Source organism: Acinonyx jubatus, chromosome C1, assembly GCF_027475565.1.
Source record: "Acinonyx jubatus isolate Ajub_Pintada_27869175 chromosome C1, VMU_Ajub_asm_v1.0, whole genome shotgun sequence".
Lineage (NCBI taxonomy): Eukaryota > Metazoa > Chordata > Mammalia > Carnivora > Felidae > Acinonyx > Acinonyx jubatus.
The window spans coordinates 104,254,669-104,277,086 of NC_069381.1; the positions used below are offsets into that span (position 1 = coordinate 104,254,669).

Consider the following 22,418-nt stretch of genomic DNA (forward strand, 5'->3'; position numbering starts at 1 on the left):
AAAGAGAAGAGAAGAAAAGAGAAAAGAAAAGAAAAGAAAAAAGAAGAAAAGAAAAGAAAAGAAAAGAAAAAAGAAAAGAAAAGAAAAGAAAAAGAAAAGCAGGGGCGTCTGGGTGGCTCAGTCAGTTGTGCATCTGACTTCAGCTCAGGTCATGATTTCACTGCTCATGTGTTCAAGCCCCACGTCGGGCTCTATGCTGACAGCTCAGAACCTGGAGCCTGCTTCCAATTCTGTGTTTCCCTGTCTCTCTGCCCCTCTCCCACTCACACTTTCTTTCTCTCAAAAAAAAAAAAAAGTTAAAAAAATTTTTAAAAAGCAAATATATATATAGATAGATAGATAGATTTTTAATTTTTATTTTTTACTTAGGGGAGCCTGGGTGGCTCAGTCAGTTAAGTGTCTGACTTCCACTCAGGTCATGCTCTCACGGTTTGGTTTGTAGGTTCGAGCCCTGTATCAGGCTCTGTGCTGACAGCTCAGAGCCGGGAACCCTGCTTCCCATTCTGTGTCTCCCTCTCTCTCTGCCCCTCCACCACTTGTTCTCTGTATCTCTCTCAAAAAAATAAATAAACATAAAAAATTTTTTTAATTTATTTATTTAGAGAGAAAGAGTGCATGCACATGAATAGGGGAGAGGCAGAAAGAGAGGGAGAGAGAGAATCCCAAGCAGGCTCTAAGATGTCAGCATGGAGCCCCATGAGGGGCTCAATCCTATGAACTGTGAGATCATGACCTGAGCAGAGATCAAGAGTTGGATGCTTAACTGAATGTACCACCCAGGCACCCCAAGAAAAGGATGCTTATACATCATGTTGGAACAACTGTGTATTTTTAAAAAATGTTTTATTTATTTTTGAGAGAGTATGAGAGTGGGAAGGGCTGAGGTAGGGGGACAGAAGATCTGAGGCAGGCTCTTTGCTGACAGCAGCGAACCCAATATGAGGCTTGAACTCATGAACCGTGAGATCATGACCTAAGCCAAAGTCAGACACTTGACCAACTGAGCTACCCAGGCTCCCTGGAACAACTGGGTATTGATCTGGAAGGAAATAAAGTTAGATACATTATCTCCTATCATATACAAAACAAAAATCCAGAGAATAAAGATCCAAATGTTAGAAAGTGAAACAAATAAGCAAAATAAAGTATAAAGACTATGTGGAAGTAATTCATAGAAGAAGAGAATTGAGTATAACACTCCTCATCAGCATAATGGAAATTATTTTTCACTATCAGATGGGCAAAAATTTAAAGACTGATACTATCTAATGGTTTTGAGAGTGTGGGGAAATCTGGCACATTCTAATTACATAGTCATACACTACTCATGAGAGTAAAAGTTTGATATGATCTGTATTAGTTGGTTTGGGCTGCCATAACAAAATACAGGTATCATAGCCTGGGTAGCTTAAACAATAGAAATTAATTTTCTCACAGTTCTGCAGGCTGGAAGATTAAAGTCAAGGTGCCACCAACAAGGTTGGTTTCTGGCAACACTTCTATTCCTGGCTTAGAGATGACTGTCTTCTTGCTATGTTCTTGGATGGCCTTTCTTCCATGCCTATGGAGACAGAGAGTGCACAGAGATTTTTTTTTTTTAATTAGAGAGAGAGAGAGAGAGCAAGCATGTGCTGGGGAGAAGGGAAGATGGAGAGAGAGAGAGAGAGAGAGAGAGAGAGAGAGAGAGAATCCCAAGCAGGCTCCATGCTCAGTGCAGAGCCTGATGCAGGGGTCTATCCCATGACCCTGGGATTAGGACCTGAGCTGAAATCAAGAGTCAGACATTCAACTGACAGAGCCATCCAGGTGCCCCTCTTCCTCTTCTGATAAAAAGAAACACCAGTCCTATAGGATTAGGGCCCCGCTCATACCACCACATTTAACCTTAATTACTTCCTTAAAGGCCCTATCTCTAAGTACTGTCACATTGGGGATTAGAGCTTTAACATGTGAATTTTGGTAGAGGGGTAATCACAGTTCAGTCCAAAACACAATCTTTCTGAAAATAAGCTGCTAGCATCTATTAAAACAAAAAAAAAAAAAAATGTGCTTATTCACAATAGGCAACAGGTGGAAACAACCCAGATACCAATGAATAGATGAATGAGTAAACAAAATGTGGTATATACATACCATGGACTATTATTCAGCTTTAAAAAATAATGAATTTTTTACATATGCTACAACATGGATGAACCTTGAAAACATTATGCTAAGTAAAATAAGCCAGACACAAAAAGACAAATATTATATGATGCCACTCACTATGATGTATACAGAACAGGTAAATTCATAAAGACAGAAAGTAGTATAGAGGTTACCAGGGCCTGTGGGGAAGGGTGGTTATTTGTTGATGGATACAAGGTTTCTATTTGGGGTGATGAAAAGGTTCTGGAAATGGATAATGGTGATGGTTGCACAGCATTGTGAATACACTTAATGTCACTGAATTGTACACTTAAAATGGTTAATACGGTAAATTATGTTATGTATATTTTACTACAATAAAAGATACAAAAAATTTAAATATGCACTCCAATTTATACAATGAATACCACACAGAAAAAAACACCCTACTCTTACACACAGTAACATAGATGAATCTCAAATACATATGGTTGAGCAAAAGCCAAGCACAAAAGAGTACCGCGTCATTTGTTTATTTGAAGTTCAAGAACAGACACACAAATCTAAATTAACGGATATCAGGAGGGTGGTTTCCTCCCGGCGGAGGATTATTGACTTGAAAGGGTATAAGGAAGGTTTCTGCAGAAAGATTTATACCTTGATCTAAATAGTGGTTACATGGACATATACATATATAAATTTTAATTGAGGACTGCCTGGGTAGCTCAGTCGGTTAATCTCGGCTCTGATCATGATCTCAAAGTTTGTGAGTTCAAGACCCGAGTCAGGCTCTGCAGCACTGGCAGCTAGAGACCTGTTTGGGATTCTGTGTCTCCTTCTCTCTGCCCCTCCCCCTCTCTTTTGTGCTCTCTCTCTCAAAATAAATAAACATAAAACAATTTTTAATGGAATTATGCATCGGATTTGTGTACTATATGTATGCTCCATCCATAGAGAGTAAAGGTATGTATCTTTTGACTCAGTCTACAGAAACAAAAGCATCACTAGGTAACAATAAAAGTTTAAGAATTAAAAAATTTTTTTTAATGTTTATTTCAGAGAGAGAGAGAGAAAGACAGGGGGAGGGGTAGAGAGAGAGGGAGACACAGAGTCTAAAGCAGACTTCAGGATCTGAGCTGTCAGCACAGAGACTTATGTGGGGCTTGAACCCACAAATCATGAGATCATGACTTGAGCCAAAGTCAGACACTTAACCACCAAGACACCCAGGCGCCCGGGAGATTACCAACTTTTGAAAGATATATTTGTATTGTTTGACTTGTATTTTGTCTTTGAAGTAAAAATGCTTCTCTAAAATAAATAAGTAAACAGTATTAGTAAGGAAAAAAATACATGATCATTATTGATATCTTGGAAGGAACTATGTCAAAATGTTAAGAATGATTATCTCTAGATGGTAAGAGTAAAGATTAACTTCTGTTTTAAATATTTAAAATCAACTTTGTCAAGGCATAATTTATGTACAGGAAAACTCACTATTGAGTGTTTTCTACTGTAAACTTTTCTGTATTTGTACACTGTAAAAATGAATGACAGCATTCTCAGACAATGGTAGTGGCATGATTTTTTAATCTCACCAAATTCTCTCTTAAGAAAACGAGGGTTGTCTGGGTGGCTCAGTCAGTTAAGTGTCCGGCTCTTGATTTCAGCTCAGAGCATGATCTCGAGGTTTGTGAGTTCAAGCCCCACGTCAGGCTCCATGCTGACAGCACAGAGCTTGCTTGGGATTTTCTCTCTCTCTCTCTCTCTCAAAATAAATAAACTGTAAAAAAAAAAAAAAAAGAGAGAACTAGACAGCAAACCAAAATCCTATCAACTTTGTTTCCAATGATTACAAAATTAGGTGACAAGTTGTCTCCGAGACACCCAAACATTAGTGGGTAAGGACGAACTGATGCAGGAGGGCCGGGTTTAAGTGATGAGGGAGTCTCAGGCAGGCTGAGGGCAAAATACACGCTAGCACACCCCTCCCACAGGTGGGATGTGTGTGACATTCCTCAGGCACTCCTGGCTACCCAAGGATAAAAAAAAGGAAAGAAAACAAATGGCCAACTGGGTCTCCATCCTTGTCTCCACCCAAGGACAAAAAAAAGGAAAGAAAACAAACGGCCAAGTAATAGAGATCACAGTCATACAGGACTTTGGGTCTCCATGGAGACTTAGGTCTCCATCTAGTAAATTACAAGAAAAAGGCAATCTTATCAATAGCTTAAGCTCTAGAATCCTAGAGAGTCAGTTTCCTGGAGCCCCAACATGGCCTCTCCACAGTGATACGGGGAACAAAGGCAGAACGACAGGTAAAATTAAGTCTCCTTATAACCTGTAGCCCATTGACTAATACCTGAGGCTGGCAGAGTAAAATGTTTTCCCAGGAACTCCCTACTGTCTTAACGCTAATGCTTTGCTAGAGGGAAAAACCACCTTAGCTGGACAATAGCAAGGCCTCAGGTATCTCCGGAGTCCTCTTTAGCACATCAAAGTCCTTCTGGAGGCCTCCCTTTTGTCTATACCTCCCCAACTCCATAGTATGTAACCAGCCATTCTTCACAACCCAGCTCAGCTCTTTCTGCCCACGGGTCCTGTCCCTATGCTTTAATAAAATCACCTTTTTGCACCCATGCCTTAATAAAATCACCTTTTTGCACCAAAGACGTCTTCAAGAATTCTTTCTTGGGCGTGGGCTCTGGACCACCCCACCATCACCCCAAAACCTCATCACAAGGACCCAGAGCAGATCCCAACCACCCACCACCACCCCAAAACTTCATCATGAGGACCCAGAGCAGGTCCCACAGGACCAGCCCAGAGGGTCTTGGCTTCGTACAGGATGGAAATCAAATGCAAGACCAGAGAAAGGAAGAGCAGCATTCACTGAGAGGTTTTTTTTTCATGAGGTCCCTTCAGTTTCACTGTCTCAAAGGGACCCCATGAAAAAAGCCATTTTTTCCCTTTGCTCCTTGCCCAGCTTCAATTCTTGCTCAGACCTGCACCCTGTTATGCCCAGAATTCGTGATCCCCAAAGACCACTAGGGAGCCGAGTCCGATGCAAAAGCAAAGAGCCTTTATTCGAGCTAGCTCGAGCTCAATCCCCTACCTGCACCGACGCAGCGGTGAGATACCAGGGAAAGAGAGCGAGTTTCAAAAGGACAAAGGTTTTATTGGGGCCTGGGGGCAGTTGGTGAGGTAATGGCTATGGCCTCAGCCGATTAGCTTGGGAAGGGTCCTGGGGAAGGGTCGAGTCCTGTTAGGCAGGTGAGGAGGGGGTTACTCAAGGGGAGGAGGTGTGGTCAAGGTGAAGGACACAGAACAAGATGGAGTCGGCTGGCGTAGGCCCGCCCTTTCACACCCCTCCCCCCCCACACACACTCAACACCTGTCTTGTAATGCAGATAAAATATGTCCTCCTTGTAAGGGACAAAGAGCTAATGTTATCTTTGGAGTCTTCCAAAGATAACATCTATGGAGTTTACCAGGAGGAGAGTACATCCTCCAAGACCCCTGGCTTCAGGAAATGAGTGACTTATGATGGACACCTGGACCCCATCCTTGTTCTGACCAGCTCCCAGATGCCTAAGAGGACATGTGAATAAGCCCACAATCACCAATAAAAACCCCAGGCCCCAAGCAAAGATGATATTTCATGCTCTTTTCCTTTCTGAGTCTCCTGGATGCTCTGTCTGTATCTCTCTCTCTCTATTTTTTTTCAGTCAACTCTGCCTTCACTTCCTGCTGGCTCACGGTTGACTTCCATCCTGTGTGAAGCCAAGGGTCCTCCTGGCTAGTCCTGGGGTTCCCCTTCTTTGGGTCCTCGGACCGGCCTGTCTGCATCACCTTCAGTTTCCCTGTCTCAAAATCGCCACTACCTAAAAGACCTGTGAGTTGTTGGAATTTGTGTGGGAGAAGAAACACCTGAAAACAGGAGATCCCAAAACAGCTAAGAGGCATTCATTGGAAAACACAGCAGGCTAATTCGAAACAGCAGTTGAAACAGAAAAGGGCTACGCCCAATCCAATGGCTGAGAAGGCAAGGGGATCCAGGTCTGAAGTGGCTGGAGTAGTCTGGGTCCCAGGAACTCCCAAACTGACCAGCAAGGCTCCCTTCTAGGATAGTGCTACACACTGAGAAGAAACTGCTGGAAGTAGAGAAAAAAATTAATCAGAACAGGGATAACAGAGCCAAAGGAAGAGAAGGTGTAGATAAAGGGGAGGAGGGAGGGTGCACCTGGGTGGCCAGTCAGTTGAACATCTGACTCTGGATTTGGGCTCAGGTCATGGTCCCAGGGTTGTGAGTTTGAGCCTCGTGTTGGGCTCCGCACTGAGCGTGGAGCCTGCTTAAGATTCTCTTTCTCTCTGCCTCTCTCCCCACAAAAGGGGAGAAGGAGAACCAAGCTAGGAAACCGTACAGAGCACACTAGGTTTTTTGAAGCATTACACAAAACACGACAGCAGAGGGGGCTCTGTGAAGTTAGAAAAGCTATCCTGAACCACGACTCCTACAAGTTCAGGAAAACAATTGTTTCCAAAAATATGAGAGAAAAGACTCATGGGCAAATCCCACACAAAGTTATTCTAACAAGAACGAGAATAGGGAGAATAACATCCCTACAGGCAATGGAAGCATGCCAGACAGATGTTCCCACAAGCAGAATAATCTAATTCACTATTTCCAAACGAGCTGAAAGATTTCCTCAGTAGGAAATGATACAAGAAATAAAAGAACAACATAAGTCAGAATTTGAAAAAAATGCAAGTGTGGGTGACTCACCTCAGGAAATCATTGGAAATAAAAGAAAAAGTATTTTCAGAAATGAAGACTATAAACTAAAAGGAATATAAGGCTGAATAAATACAACAGATAAAGCCCCAAGAGAAGCAGAATGTAAAAAAAATTTAGGTTGAAAATAAATGAAAAGATATTAAGGATTCAAGAGCCAGTGACAAATACTAAAGACAGGTAAAGATCAGGAGCAAATAATAGTAGACCTAAAGAAGAAAATCAAAGCAGGGGAAGAAGATAAATACAAAAATATCAGGGCCCCTGGGTGGCTTGGTTAAGTGTCCGACTTCAGCTCAGGTCACCATCTCGTGGTTCATGAGTTCGAGCCCTGTGTTGGGCTCTGTGCTGACAGCTCAGAGCCTGGAGCCTGCTTCACATTCTGTGTCTCCCTCTCTCTCTCTGCCCTTTCGCCCACTCACTCTTGCTCGCTCTCTCTTGTGCTCAAAAATAAACATTAAAAAAAAAAAGCTGTAAATCAAGGGAAGAAATATTTTAAAGAACAAATACAAAAAAATGTTTTAACTTTTTAGAAATAATGTTGTAGAAACGATATTAATATATTGGTGGTACTATTAGTACTGTTATCCTGAGACTGTTGTAAACTGTGGGATAAAATAAATGAGTAATCCTGGGATATGTTAATTCTATAACCCCCTATGTCCTCGAGAAAACAGTCTCTTCTCATTGCGGAAGAAAAGAAATACAGATGTAATACAGGCTAGGTTAAGTAAAAGGCTTGTGGTTATTTTATTTGAGGTGGAAGTATCAGTGTAAAATCTTGAGACACTTTGTTTTATATATATATATATATAATATATATATATAAAATATATATATAATATATATATATAATATGTATAATATATATATATAAATATATATAAAATATATATATAATATATATATAATATATATATAAAAATATATATAAAATATATATATAATATATATAATATATATATAAAAATATATATAAAATATATATATAAAATATATATAATATATATATAAAAATATATATAAATATATATATATAAAATATATATATATATATATATATAAAACAAAGTGTCTCAAGATTTTACACTGATACTTCCACTTCAAATATATATGTATTCCCCCCTTCCTCTTCCCCTACCCCTTCCTTTTGTAAACAATTCTGGCCCAAAAGCCATGAGGTGGGCCCAAGCAAGACAGGCCTCTTTTGTGAGGCAGAGATGGATGCACTGTGGCCCAGCAGGAGATGTGAAGGAGACATCTAGGCAGGGAGGTAGCAGTGACAGTGACCTGAGATGGACCGCTGGAGCCACAGGAGGCTAAAGGGAACATCTTCGTGAAGGGTGGGCCAGGTAGGCTGCTGGCATCAGAGCAGGCTGAGGAGCTCACTGGCACAGGGCTGGGATAGCAAAGCAAGAGCACAGCAAGGAGAACTGAAGTCTGGACGCCAGGAGGAGGATGTTCGTGCAGGGATAGAGATGGTGGCAGTGACACGAGATGGGTCACACATAAGAGAGCTGATTAAAAAAATCATATAGTGGGGCGCCTGGGTGGCTCAGTCGGCTGAGTGTCCGAATTCAGCTCAGGTCATGATCTCATGGTTCATGGGTTCAAGCCCTGTGTTGGGCTGTGTGCTGACAGCTCAGAGCCTGCAGCCTGCTCCAGATTGTGTCTCCAGTTCTCTCTGCTCCTCCCCCACTTGTGCTCTCTCTGTCTCTAAAATAAATAAACATTAAAAAAAAAATCATATAGTGAGGGGCTCCAGGGTGGCTCAGTTGGTTGAGCATCTCTCGATTTCGGCTCAGGTCATGACCCCAGGGTCAGGGGGTTGAGCCCTACATTGGGCTACCATTCTCTCTCTGTGTCTCTCTGCGCCTCTCCTCCACTTGTGCTCTCGCTCTTTCTCCCTAAAATAAAAAAAAAAAAAAAATCATACAGTGAAGCTAATGGTAGCCATGTTTCTCACTTTCAGAAAAAGGGAATTATAGAAATGAAAAGAGAGAAAATTAGAATATTCCCAGTGGTGTTGGATTGGAATTGGAGATATTGGTGTAAACTTAATAGTTTTTAATACCTATAGATAAGTATAGAAATAAATATTGATGTAAACGTACATGTGTAGCTCACTCCACTGAGAAGTCTTGTGAACATCAACATCTCCCTAGTAAAAAGCTCACCTAAGGACCCAATCTTGGTTCCTAAATACTAGTCTCCACTAAAAGAAATCAAGGCTCCTCAGAAAAATGGCTGACTCCAGGGCTTGTGTGGAGAGAAATTATGAGATGAGCCTAGAATACCCTGTTGTGCCAGAAAGGATGGGCTCAAAAATGATGGGGAAATGTTAAAAGGCTTGAAAACACTCTTACTGGCCAAATCTGGAATAATTTGAGCACTAAAATGAATAATGTTTAAATCCATGAGTTTCTAAAAATACAAAAAATGTCAGGGCGCCTGCGTGCTCAGTTGGTTGAGTGTCCGGCTCTTGATTTTGGCTCAGGTCATGATCTCACAGTTTGTGGGTTTGAGCCCTGTTTGAGCCCCACTTTGGGCTCAGTGCTGACAGCACAGAGCCTGCTTGGGATTCTTTCTCTCTCTCAAAAATAAATAAACTTAAAACAATACAAAAATCGTCGCATTTAAATAATGATGGGGCAAAATAATCTTAAAAAGTCATTAAAGAGAAAGAATCAAGTTATCTTGCTTTTCTTTTTTTCAACTTTTTTTTTTTAAGGTAGGCTCCACAGCCAATGTGGGGCTTGAACTCACCACCCTGAGATTGAGAGTCACATGTTCTACCAAATGAGCCAGGTGCCTCTTATCCCGCCTTCCTTACATGTGTTTAGCGCTGAGTAACCAAAAAGTAGCTGAGGGTAAGTGTCTCTCTACGGAAATAATCAAGCTAAGGAACGAAAATGAAATAGCAGATTCAAAATATCATTATTTTGCAACACCAGTGAATTTACTGAACAGAAGCAATTGTTAACATCACAAAAAAGAGAGACAATCAGACACAATGGGCCTTCAATGAAAGAATACACCACCACCTACAGTCTCGCCAAAGGCATCCAACCTGGGTCTGATCAGACCTCTGGGTTGAGCTGCCCACATGCAGAAAAGCAGAGGAGAGAGGAACACAGTGAGTTGCACTATTGGTGTACAATCAGCAAAACCCAGGCTGTAGGCAGAAGGAAGGGTACTCGGGTCAGACATCTGGAGTCTTCAATGGATAAACGGTTAGGAAAAGAAAGGGATGGAAGAGGAAATCTGTACATTCAGTAATCTTCAAAATAGAAGATTGTTTCATGACCTCCACAAGAGGTGGAATGAAAGCAGTTCCAATGAGCTCAAGGTGAGATAGATTAAGGGAAAGGTTAGACTGCAATTTTTTTTTTTTATGACATGACCTGACTTTTATTTTTATTTCTTTTTAAAGTAGGCTCTACACCGAACGTGGGGCTTGAACTCCTGACACCAGGATCAAGGGTTGCATGCTTCACTGAGCCAGCCAGGCATCCTAAAGGACAATCTGAGATGAGATGGGAGGGGCAGGGTGTTGGGAGGGCCAGGAGGCCTGAGCTGCGCCCTCAGGGAAAATCAGCCACCTGTAATTAACAAAACTTTCCGCAACCTAATTCTAATCAGCAACCTAATTCTAATCATTGTGTGAAGTGTGAACAGTTCCTCTAACAACCAAAGTTTTCTGCTTGAAAAGCTTTATTTTCTATTGTCAGTGTAAGGAATTATCTTTAAGCCATTTTAATTGTTTGGAATTCCATAGCTTTTAAGTTTGACATTTACCAACTTCTCATTCTAAATTCATTTTTTCATTTGAAAAGATGACATAATTTAAAACTTAAAAAAATTTTTTTAATGTCTACTTATTTTTGAGAGAAAGAGACAGAGCGAAAAAATTATGACATAATTTAAAACTTAAAAAATTTTTTTTAACGTTTATTTTTGAAAGAAAGAGAGCAGAAGTAGGAGAGCGGCAGAGAGAGGGAGACACAGAATCAGAAGTAGGCTCCAGGTTCCGAGCTGTCAGCACAGGGCCTGATACGGAGCTAGAACCCACGAACCGTGAGATCATGACCTGAGCCAAAGTCAGACACTCAACCCACTGAGCCACCCAGGTGCCCCAACATATTTAAAATTTTAAGTAGTTATAACTGGAGCACTTTTAGCATATCTTCACTATTTTACCCAACTGGACACATTCCAACCAAGAATCAAAGGGTAATAAAAAAATAATAATTCTACAGATTTTAGAATGGAAATAATAAAAATAAGTGGTTTTTCTTAGTCCTAACTATCCCTAAAAGGCAAGAGGAAATGAAAAGACTCTATATTGATTTGTATATAATGATACTGAGAAGAATAACATGTCATTAAAAAGGGCTAAAGATTGGAAAACAAAACAAAACCAAACTTAGAATACATGCCAAATCAAAGAAGTGGGAAAGACTGGAGGATAGTGTCCAGGGAAGCATGCCTCCTTGATAAAACTATAAAGAAATACAAGGGAGGGTGCACTGATTTCCTGTCAGGTTATGATCTCATGAGACTGAGCCCCAGGTCAGCATAGAGTCTACTTGGGATTCTCTCTCTCTCCTTCTCTCTCTTCCCCTCCCCTGCACTCTCTCTCTCTTTCACAAAATAAACTTAGAAAAAAAAAACTTATTACAAAAAAGAAATACAAGGGAGTGATGATTACAAAAGTCAGGAATAGTGGCTACTTTTTAGGGGCAAAGTGAGAATTGTGATTAGGACTGGGTGGGATAGTTGGAGTGGTTCCATTTCTTGATCTAGATGGTAGTTTCAAGGGTAGTTGCCTTATAATAATTTATCAAGTCATATATTTGTTTTGCGTGATCTTCTGTGTTTTATTTTTCAACTATAAAGGTAAAAAAACAGATGCATTTCTGTATCCAGATGCACTTGGTTGATAATGCCTCCTCCTTCCCCTTCTCCTCCTCCTCATTTATTTATTTATTTATTTACTTATTTACTTATTTATTTATGGGGGAAAAAAAAGATAGATCTACTTCCCTAACCCTGCAACCTATAAATGTTACCTTATTTAGGGGCAGTCGGTTAAGCGTCCGACTTCAGCCAGGTCACGATCTCGTGATCCGTGAGTTCGAGCCCCTCGTCAGGCTCTGGGCTGATGGCTCGGAGCCTGGAGCCTGTTTCTGATTCTGTGTCTCCCTCTCTCTCTCTGCCCCTCCCCCGTTCATGCTCTGTCTCTCTCTGTCCCAAAAATTAAAAAACAAAAACAAACAAAAAAAAAAAACGTTGAAAAAAATAAATGTTACCTTATTTAGAAAAAGGGTGTTTGCAGTTGTCATTTAAGGAAGGATCTTTACTTTTCTTTTTTCTTTTCTTTATAATTTTTTTAAGTAGGCTCCATGCCCAGTGTGGGGCTTGAACTCACGACCCAGAGATCACGAGTTGGATGCTCTACCAATTGAACCACCCAGGTGTCCCTAAAGGAAGGATCTTTAATTTTTTTTTAATGTTTATTTTTTGGAGAGAGAGACAGAGTGTGAGCAGGGGAGGGGCAGAGAGAGAGGGAGACACAGAATCCGAAGCAGGCTCTAGGCTCTGAGCTGTCAGCACAGAGCCTGACATAGGGCTGGAACTCACAAGCCATGAGATCCTAACCTGAGCCAAAGTCGGATACTTAACCAACCAAGCCACCCAGGGGCCCCAGAAAGGGTCCTTAAATGAAGAGAATATAATGAATTATCTGGGCAGGCCCTAAATGTAATCATAAGTGTCCTTAAAAGAGAAAGGCAGAGGGGGATTTGACCCAGAGGAGAAGGTGACATGAGGACAAAGAGTGATGTACCCACAGGCCAAAGAACCCTCCAGAGAGGGTGTGGCCCTGCTGACGCCTTGACTTCAGACTTCTGGCTTCTAGAACTGTGTGAGGATACATTTCTGTTGTTTTAAACCACTGTGGTTTGTTATTTGTTACAGCAAATGAATGCACCAGATAAGTCATGGCAGGTCAGTCATCTTACTGCAGCAAGAATCTAGATAGATTACAAAAACCACATTATTTATTTGTTTGTTTGTTTGTTTATTCATTTATTTATTAAAGTTTTTGTTTCTTTGAGAGAGAGAGCGAGAGCACGTGCACACAAACAGGGGAGGGGCAGAGAAAGAGGGAGAGAGAGAATCCCAAGCAGGCTCTGTGCTGTCACCACAGAGCCTGGCATGGGGCTTGATCTCACGAATCATGAGATCATGACCTGAGCCAAAACCAAGAGTTGGACACTTAGCCAACTGAGCCAGCCAGGCACCCCCCACAAGTATATTTTTTAAAAAAGCACCAAAAGGCTGTAGAAGGAATGAGGACTAGGTGACATAAAATCCAGAGATGGAAAAACCTTTCTGAGTTAAGTTGAGCACAGGCTGAGGTTAAAGCATAATCTAGGCAGAATGCCTCTATTTGGGAAAGAGAAATCACACTTTTGGTGGTCATTCAAAACTGGAAAATTGGAGTGACAAGTTGAAAACTGAGGGGCCTCTAACGGTGGCTAGTTTATCCATGGAACATTTGCTGAACTCTTGGAATGTGCAGGAGGCTGGAGAGGCTGACTAGAAGCTTCTAAAAGGCAGACTAAATCTCCCAGTCTGGAATTATTGGTTAGGAAATAAAGACCTGTTGAGTCAGAGGAAGAACCTCAACTTTCAACTGGTCTCCTCTTCACGATATCTGCCCGATTCGGGGCGCCTGGGTGGCTCACTGCGTTGAGTGTTCAACTTCGGCTCAGGTCATGATCTTACAGTTTATGAGTTCAAGCCTTGTGTTGAGCTCTGTGCTGACAGCTCAGAGCCTAGAGCTTGCTTCAGATTCTGTGTCTCCCTCTCTCTCTGCCCCTCCCCTGCTTGTGCTCTCTCTCTCTCTCTCTCTCTCTCTCAAATAAAGATATTAAAAAAAAAAAAAAAAGACATCTGCCAGATTCTGAGCTGCATGGAGCAGGAACCTGGAGAGTCAGCTCAATCTTCTTTAGTATTTTGGGGCTAAGGAGATGAAGACCTGCCCAGTTTTCAATCAGAAGCTTGTGAGGAACATGTGAGGAACATGTCTGAAGAATATGAGCAAATCAGACTGAAACAGCAACCTGACCCTGACACCGCTTAATTCCTGACTAGATTGAGTTGATCAGCCCCTCACCCTATCTGCCTGAAAGAAAAAAGGGAGAATGTTCTCTGTTGGAAAAGAACATGATATAGAGCCTCTAGAATTATTAATCATTTCTGGAAAAAAAGAAAAAAATATTCTATTTGCATAGAGTAAAAGAAACATGACCAAAATGAAAAGAAAAAAAAGAAGAAAATGCACAGATGATCCAGATACTAGAGTCAGCATACAAGAATGTAAAAATAACCTAGATTAACATGTTAATGAAGAGTGAAAACAATGAACATAATAGATGAAAATATGGGAAATTTAAATAGAATTGGAATCCATAAAAAAGTCAAATGGACATTTTAGAACTGAAAAAAAAAATCTGAAGAATTCAATGTAAGAATTTAACAGCAGATTGGACAAAGTAGAACATAGGATTAGTGAATTGGAAGACAGGTCAATAGAAAATACTCAAGTTGGAGGCACTTGGGTGGGTCAGTGGGTTAAGAGTCTGACTCTTGATTTCAGCTCAGGTCACAATCCCAGAATTGTGGGACTGAGCCCCACATTGAGCTCTGTGCTGACAGTGCAGAGGCTGCTTGGGATTTTCTCTCTCTCTCTCTCTCTTTCTCGATGCCTCTCTCCCACTCATACTCTATCTCTCTCAAAATACATAAACATTAAAAAAATGTTTAAAAAATATATTTAAAGACAATACTCAAGTTGAAACGCAGATATCAAAAAGACTGGAAAACAAGAAAGTATGAAGTAGGGTGCCTGAGTGGCTTAGTCAATTGAGCATCTGACTTCAGCTCATGTCATGATCTCACAGTTTATGAGTTGGAGCCCCACATTGGGCTCGCTGCTGTCAGCGCAGAGCCGGCTTCAGATCCTCTGTCCCCATCTCTCTCTGCCCCTCCCTGGCTCTCTCTCTCTCTCAAAAATAAACATAAAAAAAAGAAAAAGAAAGAACGTATGAAGCACAGGGACATGCTCAAATAGATAGCATATTTGCAGTCTAAGGAGAGAAAGGAGAATTCTGGGCAAAAGCAATATCTGAAGAGATAATGGCTGAGAATTTTCAAAAACCAGTGAAAGATACTAACTCAAGAAGCTCAGCACACCCAAGGAGGATAGATACAAATAAAACAACGCCTAGGTACATCCTCCTAACACTGCTGTACATCAAAGACACTGTTGAACATCTCAAAAAAAGTCAGAAGAAAGAAAACCACATTATCTTCAAAGAAACAACAGTATGACACTCAGGTGACTTCCTAACACAAACAGTGGAAGTCAGAAGATAATGAAATAACATCTTTAAAGTTTCAAAAGAAAGTAACCATCAACCCAGATTTCCATAGGAGAGGAAAAAAATGCCACCACAAAAAAAGTTTCAAAAAGACACTTTTACCAAAACATGTAAAAAAAGAATAAAGTTGGGGATCTTACACTTCCTGATTTCAAATCTTGCTACAAATCTACAGAAAGCAAAACAGTGTGGTACTGTCATAAAAACAGACACACAGACTAATGGGATACAACACAGAACCCAGTAATAAATCCTCACACATACAATCAATGAATTCCATGAGGTACAAATGCCATCCATTGAGGAAAAGACAGTCTGTCCAATAAATGATGTTGGGGAAACTGGATTTCCACACGCAAAGAATTAAGCTGGATCCTTACTTTATACCATATATAAAATTTAACTCAAAATGGATAAGAGATGCATGGAGTGCCAGGCTGGCTGTCAGTGGAACATGTGACTCTTTTTTTTTTTCTTTTTTAACGTTTTATTTATTTTTGAGACAGGGAGAGACAGAGCATGAACAGGGGAGGGTCAGAGAGAGGGAGACACAGAATCTGAAACAGGCTCCAGGCTCTGAGCTGTCAGCACAGAGCCCGACGCAGGGCTCGAACTCACGGACCGCAAGATCATGGCCTGAACCGAAGTCGGACGCTTAACCGACTGAGCCACCCAGGTGCCCTGGAGCATGTGACTCTTGATCTTGGGGTTGTGACTTCAAGCCCCACATTGGGTATAGAGATTACTTAAAAATAAAATCTTTTCTAAAAAGTGGATTAGACATCTAAATACAAGAGTTAAAACTATAAAACTCTTAGAAGGAAACCAGAGGAGAGCTTCATTGACATTGAAGCATTAATAATTTCCTGTATATGAAGTCAAAAGTATGGGCAACAAAGGAGTAAATTGATAAATAGGGATACGTCAAAACTGAAAACTTCTGTGCATCAAAGGACACTGTTGAAAGGCAATTTCAGTTCCTGCCTTTGTGGGGCTTTTAGTTTGGCAGAGGAGACAGTATTACGGCAAGTGTGATGCATGCTGTGAGAGAGATACTGTAGAACTGAATTATAGAGGATGTAAAATTGCAAAAATCCTCAGGGAAGACCCATAAAGTAGTGCAGCTATGGCGAAGCTGGATAGGTTTTCTTTCTCATCTTTCTGTTATACGCCCCCCCCCCCCCCAGCAGGTCAGGAAATGATCCTTAACTCTTTTGGAGTTGAAGGTTCAAATTCCATTTCTCCTAAAAAGTAGAGTAGTGAAAATGTTTGTGAGGTGGTGGGGATGGTGGTTGCTATATTCCAATTTAGTCTAGTTTTATTTCTGTTCTGAGAATTTAAGGACATCCCCTATATTCAAGCATATCCTGACAGGTTTCAGGTTTCAAATCCAGTCCAGGGATTGCTGATTTAAGAGTTTAAACTTTGGTGGGAGCTAAGTGTTAATTACACTCAAAGTTAACAGCCAACCATAGAAAATTAGGCACACTTAAAAAAGATTTTCCAGATAACATCAGACCTGCTTTAGAAAAGTGGGGCACCTGGTTGGCTTCAGTAGGTTACACGTCAGACTCTTGATTTCAACTCAGGTCATGATCTTGTGGCTTGTGGGTTGGAGCCCCGTGTTGGGCTCTGTGCTGACATCTCAGAGCCTACTTGGAATTCTCTCTCTCCTTCTCTCTCTGCCCCTCCCCTGCTCATGCTCTCTCTCTCTGTCTCAAAATTAATAAATACACATTTAAAAAAAAAAGAGAAGAAAGAAACTTCCAAATTTCCCTTGTTGGTTTAATTTATGTCTTGTTTTTACCTCATAACAAAAGACAGGCTGGGAGCACCTGGGTGGTTCAGTCGGTTGGGCGTCCCACCGACTCAGGTCATGATCTCACGTTCATGAGTTCCAGCCCCATGTCAGTCTCTGTGCTGACAGCTCAGAGCCTGAAGCCTGCTTCAGATTCTGTGTTTCCCTCTCTCTCTGTCCCTCTCCCCATCGCAGTCTGTCTCTCTCAAAAATAAATAAACATTAAACAAAAAATTAAAAAAAAAAAGACAGGGTGGTCACCTTCTTTTGAGTATTGCATCATCAAATGTTGGTGGTTTGAGAGCCATTCTACCCTCAGGCTAGATGATTCTAGATCCTTTCACTTTTCTTCATTTAGGCCTGATGGAATTTTGACTACTTGTCTGATCTCTGGAACTGGTAGTGGCCCCACAAGAACCTTAATCTGAGGACCTAAGAAGGAGTGAGACCAAAACCAGCAAGCCATGAGACCACTTCTAAACAAGGACATAGCCAGTTAATTGCTGATTGATTGACTGATTGATTGATTTAAAGTTCATATAATGAGGGCTCTGGCAGCTACAAATAACAAAGTATTCGCGTAGTTTTCGAGGAATCCCAGTAAGCCATCATCCCACTGAGCACCTGCTATTTGTTCAAGTAAAACTGAGTGACCCAAGAGTCACTTGGAATATAGGGTTTGAGGAAGTGGCTATTAATTAGAAAAATAAGTATATTTTTCAAGACCAAAGGTGATACAATGAGTGTCAGTTGGGTGCCTCTAACACAAGATCTTGAACCTTCCCTTTCCAGGGTTTCATGACCCAATAAAATTTTTTGTTACTTAATTAGGTTAAGATTTCCTGCATTGCTTTGGTTAAAATTAACTCATGGAATTTTTTTTTAACGTTTATTTATTTTTGAGACAGAGAGAGACAGAGCATGAACAGGGGAGGGGCAGAGAGAGAGAGGGAGACACAGAATCTGAAACAGGCTCCAGGCTCTGAGCTGTCAGCACAGAGCCCGACGCGGGGCTCGAACTCAGGGACCGTGAGATCATGACCTGAGCCGAAGTCCGACGCTTAACCGACCGAGCCACCCAGGCGCCCCATTAACTCATGGAATTTTTAAAATGAAATTGATTTGGTTTCCCACTAAGTAAAAAATTTTTAATTCAAGTTGTGTGGGGAGGAGTGACAAAGTAGTGATTTTAGGTTCACCAGTTTGATTTTAATTTTTAAAAAATGTTTATTTATTTTGAGAGAGAGCCTGTGCACCAGCAGGGGAGGGGCCCAGAGAGAGAGAATCCCAAGCAGCCTCCCTGCTGCCAGTGCAGAGCCCAGCTCCCCTCCACCCAGATCTCATGAACCTTGAGATAATGACCTTAGCCAAAATCAAGGATCCTGGGCTTAACCCCTTTCACCACCCAGGCGCCCCGCCCAGTTTCATTTTATATACTGTTCCAGTCCCTGCTACATAACCACATTGAAAAGGAAACTTCTGGAATTTGGTTTCATGCCCACAGTCAATGGAATTTTTCTGCTGCATACGAGGTGGGCAAGAGCATCTGACAATAAGAAAACTTTCAGATATCTGTCCAAGTTCCCAAAGAGTGAGTGACTCACCTGAAATACCATACACCACAGGATTTGCACATCTGTATGATTCTTTTTTAAATCTGGGCTTGAAGACAGATTTACCTTCACTCTCTGTGTGGCCACGTAAAATCACTACACCACAAGACATATTTATAAAACGGGTGGCGTAATGCCTGCTATACAAGGCTGCTTTGAGAAATACACATATTAAGAGATCCCGCGTTCACTGTTAGTGTCATATGGGCTTTTTGATAAAGATACAGAAAAAGGACAAGAGAATTTCTGCCTCCTCGCTCAGGATCAGTGTCTTGAAGTGGTTCCACATACCTACCTCCCAACCAACCTCCCCGACCTTGAATTTGTGCGTCAGAAACTGATCTAGTCCAGACTCTACTGCGCGGCGGCGCCGCGCTGCGACGTCACGCGATTCCACAACTCTGGGTCCCAGCCGTCAACCACAACAAAGGTAGAAGGGCCTTGACCTCATCAACATGGCTACTGGAGGTGGCCGGCAGGAAGAAGGTGTGCCCACAGAGGGATCACTTCCGCTTCCGTTGGCGCAGGCGCTGTCATTTCTTCTGCCACCGTGACTAAGATGGAAGCGTTCTTGGAGTCGCGGTCCAGTCTTTGGGCCGGGGTTCCGGCCCCGGGGCAGTTTTACCGCATCCCGTCCACTCCTGGTGCCTCGGTGGATCCGGCATCCACTCCCTACGGGGGTCCAATGACGCGCACGCAGTAAGCTCTTGGCGTCCGAGCCTGCGCAGGGGGCGGGACGGTGGGACCTGGTGCGGCGGGCCGGTGCTTAGGGAGCCGGGAAGGCGAGGTGAGGGCCGCAGGGCAAGCGAACAGCGAGGAGCGCGGGGCGGAGAGTCCCGGAGAAGCAAAGGAGACCTGGAAAATCAGAAGCGGAACCCACTGCGCAGAAGAGGGCTCCGGCTCTTCCAACGTTCCTCCCCTCGCCAGACCTCCCTCTCTCTCTGTGCAGGAACCCCATGGTGACCGGGACCTCGGTCCTCGGCGTTAAGTTTGAGGGCGGAGTGGTGATCGCAGCAGACATGCTGGGCTCCTATGGCTCCTTGGCTCGTTTCCGCAACATCTCTCGCATTATGAGAGTCAACGACAGCACCATGCTGGGTGCTTCCGGAGACTATGCTGATTTCCAATATTTGAAGCAAGTTCTCGGCCAGATGGTGTAAGTCATCTGGAGAAGAGGGAGTAGATCCCAGGTGGGGAGAGGAACTTACTGTTTTGTTTTTAGAAATCCCCATAGAAGTCCTAGAGTGGAGGAGTCTGAGGCTGCAGCAGAGGGCCGGAAAGTTGCTGGGGTTCCGTGGAAGATGAGAGTGTTTACAATACATAGTTTTTGGCGTTAGGGGGGTGTAGAATGAAGAAGATTGTAAATTTTGTGGGGTGGATGGAATTGCCGATTTCCATTCTCCCCCTTTCCTCACAACCAATTCCTTTGAAGGATTGATGAGGAGCTGTTGGGAGATGGACACAGCTATAGTCCCAGAGCTATTCATTCCTGGCTGACCAGAGCCATGTACAGCCGCCGCTCCAAGATGAACCCCCTGTGGAACACCATGGTCATCGGAGGCTATGCTGATGGAGAGAGGTTGATTTGAATACAAATAACTTATTTCCCCACCCACCCAACTACTAATGTCTATGTAGCATCTTCTCTCTCCCCCCTGAGGGAATGCCACTTCTCAGACCCTGTTGTCCCATCCTTCAGCTAAAGTACCTAAGAAAGCCTAAAATGAAATGAGTTCTTTGACCTGTTGTGTCCTGTTAGCTTCCTCGGTTATGTGGACATGCTTGGTGTAGCGTATGAAGCCCCTTCGCTGGCCACTGGTTATGGTGCATACTTGGCTCAGGTATGTAGGGGAGAGGGGTTGGAAGACAAAAGGCGATGGGGGCTTGTGGTTGTCTGCTTGTTCTTCCTGTGAAATTCCAACGTGGACTAGGCTAGGATCCCTACTGCTGGACACGTGGTTTCTTTGTAGTCTGGAGGCTGTGTGTCGTACTTAACGTTCCAATGACAGAGTGGTGGCTCAGAGATTCAGTAGACATGTGCAAAGAGGAAATGCCGTAGAACTTGCCCTTCAAGTAGGTCTTAGCACAAGTAAGCAGAATTCATTCTGGGGAGGCAGGAGGTGGAATGTCACCTTTTTAACCCATTTATGCTGCTTTTCACACCGTGGAATTGAGACAGGCTGGTATTCAGCCTCTGGTATCTCCCATGTTTTCCCCATTTCCCTAGCCTCTGCTGCGAGAAGTTCTGGAGAAGCAGCCAGTGCTGAGCCAGACCGAGGCCCGAGAGCTGGTGGAACGCTGCATGCGTGTGCTGTACTATCGAGATGCCCGTTCCTATAACCGGGTAAGGAGGGATGTGAATAATAAAGATGACAGGACTCTAACTGGCATGTTCTCGATAGTTGGGATACCTGGGTCTTTGCTTTTGAAGAATGGATTGCCGAATCTCCCATTTTCAGATTAGGGGAAGACTCTCTACTTGACCTTTGAGCAGGTCCCAGGAACTTCAGGTGGGGGTGGGCATTTTTATTGAGAGCTCTGCTTTCTTTCAGTTTCAAATTGCCACCGTCACCGAAAAAGGTGTTGAAATAGAGGGGCCACTGTCTGCAGAGACCAACTGGGAGATTGCTCACATGATCAGGTGATTGACATTAAAATTACAGAAGAAAACATAAGTGGTAGAACAGATGGGAGTCTCCTTGGCTTGCACTAAGCTGGGTTTTTCTGGAGGTCTCCTCCAAAAAACCTCTTTGGAGGGGAGAGGGGTTTGGGTTGGAGGACGGAGTTGCTTTTAGGAATTAATTCCTCCCCCTGTGGCTTCACAATTTTATTATGTTCTCTTCCTTTTTAGTGGCTTTGAATGACATACAGATGCATTATCCAGAACTGAAAGTTGTGCCCTTCTTCTCACTTTGAACTTGGCTGGTTCAAAGGTATACTTTTCTATTGTAAAATAAATAAATCCTTTGAAATGCTGGCTGAGTGGTTTTATTGTCTGACCAGGTCACAGTAAGAGTGAAGCTGCTAATTACTGCACATGCCATCTGCATTCCTGGTCAGAGAACCCTTTGGCTCTTGGTTCTCATAGCAGATACAGGATTCTCTGCAGGACAGCACAGGAAATCTGCCACGGTCTTCATTTGGGCCTATGCTGAAAACAGCTGTGTAGAAGCCAGGCTTAATTTTTGTGGGATAACAAAGGGCTTAACATTTTTCTTCAACATTTATACCCACCCATGTGCTAGATTCTTAAAGAATTTCTGGTTTAATGTTGGTTGCAAATGTGATTTTAGTTAAAACACTGTTTCAAAGATAGAAATAGTGTCTGGTAAAGCTGCCCCCAGCGGGACCTGACAGCTCAATCCCTCACCTAGGGCCACCTCCTCACCCTTAGTAGAGGAAATACTGAGTAAACTCAGCATTTAACCTAAATGTTTATTGTCCAGATCTACGATCAGAAAACCTCTTAAAGGTCTTATGTGTTCAGGGGCACCTGGGTGGCTTAGTCGTTTAAGCATCCCACTTCAGCTCAGGTCATGATCTTAGGGTTTAAGCTCCCCCTCAGGTGAGCACTGCTTCTCTCCCTCTCTCTCTCTGCCCCTTGCCCCCTTGTGCCCTCTCAAAAATAAAGTATT

At 42.5% G+C, this 22,418-nt stretch overlaps 1 protein-coding gene and 1 long non-coding RNA gene across 2 annotated transcripts; one reads left to right on the top strand and one right to left on the bottom strand.

Annotated features, from left to right (window-relative positions):
* Nucleotides 1–1,334: 1,334 nt before the first annotated feature.
* Nucleotides 1,335–19,334, bottom strand: LOC113598299 (uncharacterized). The gene is made up of 2 exons (XR_003418976.2): nucleotides 19,079–19,334; nucleotides 1,335–1,561 (listed from the first exon to the last, which is right to left on the bottom strand). It is a non-coding gene; the product is annotated as an uncharacterized LOC113598299 (long non-coding RNA).
* On the top strand, nucleotides 19,312–21,760 carry PSMB4 (proteasome 20S subunit beta 4). The gene is made up of 7 exons (XM_015077489.3): nucleotides 19,312–19,482; nucleotides 19,733–19,939; nucleotides 20,216–20,362; nucleotides 20,543–20,624; nucleotides 21,011–21,127; nucleotides 21,336–21,424; nucleotides 21,635–21,760. The coding sequence occupies exons 1-7, from the start codon at nucleotides 19,343–19,345 to the stop codon at nucleotides 21,645–21,647; spliced, it is 795 nt and encodes a 264-aa protein (XP_014932975.1). The 5' UTR covers nucleotides 19,312–19,342; the 3' UTR covers nucleotides 21,648–21,760.
* Nucleotides 21,761–22,418: the final 658 nt, after the last annotated feature.

What these genes read in the sequence shown, in the direction of transcription:
- PSMB4 (XM_015077489.3), top strand. Translation starts at nt 19,343, where the DNA reads ATGGAAGCGTTCTTGGAGTCGCGGTCCAGTCTTTGGGCCGGGGTTCCG. An exon ending in CAAGTTCTCGGCCAGATGGT is followed by an intron (nt 19,940 to 20,215) that starts GTAAGTCATCTG and finishes ATTCCTTTGAAG; the next exon opens with GATTGATGAGGAGCTGTTGG. An exon ending in ATGCCCGTTCCTATAACCGG is followed by an intron (nt 21,128 to 21,335) that starts GTAAGGAGGGAT and finishes GCTTTCTTTCAG; the next exon opens with TTTCAAATTGCCACCGTCAC.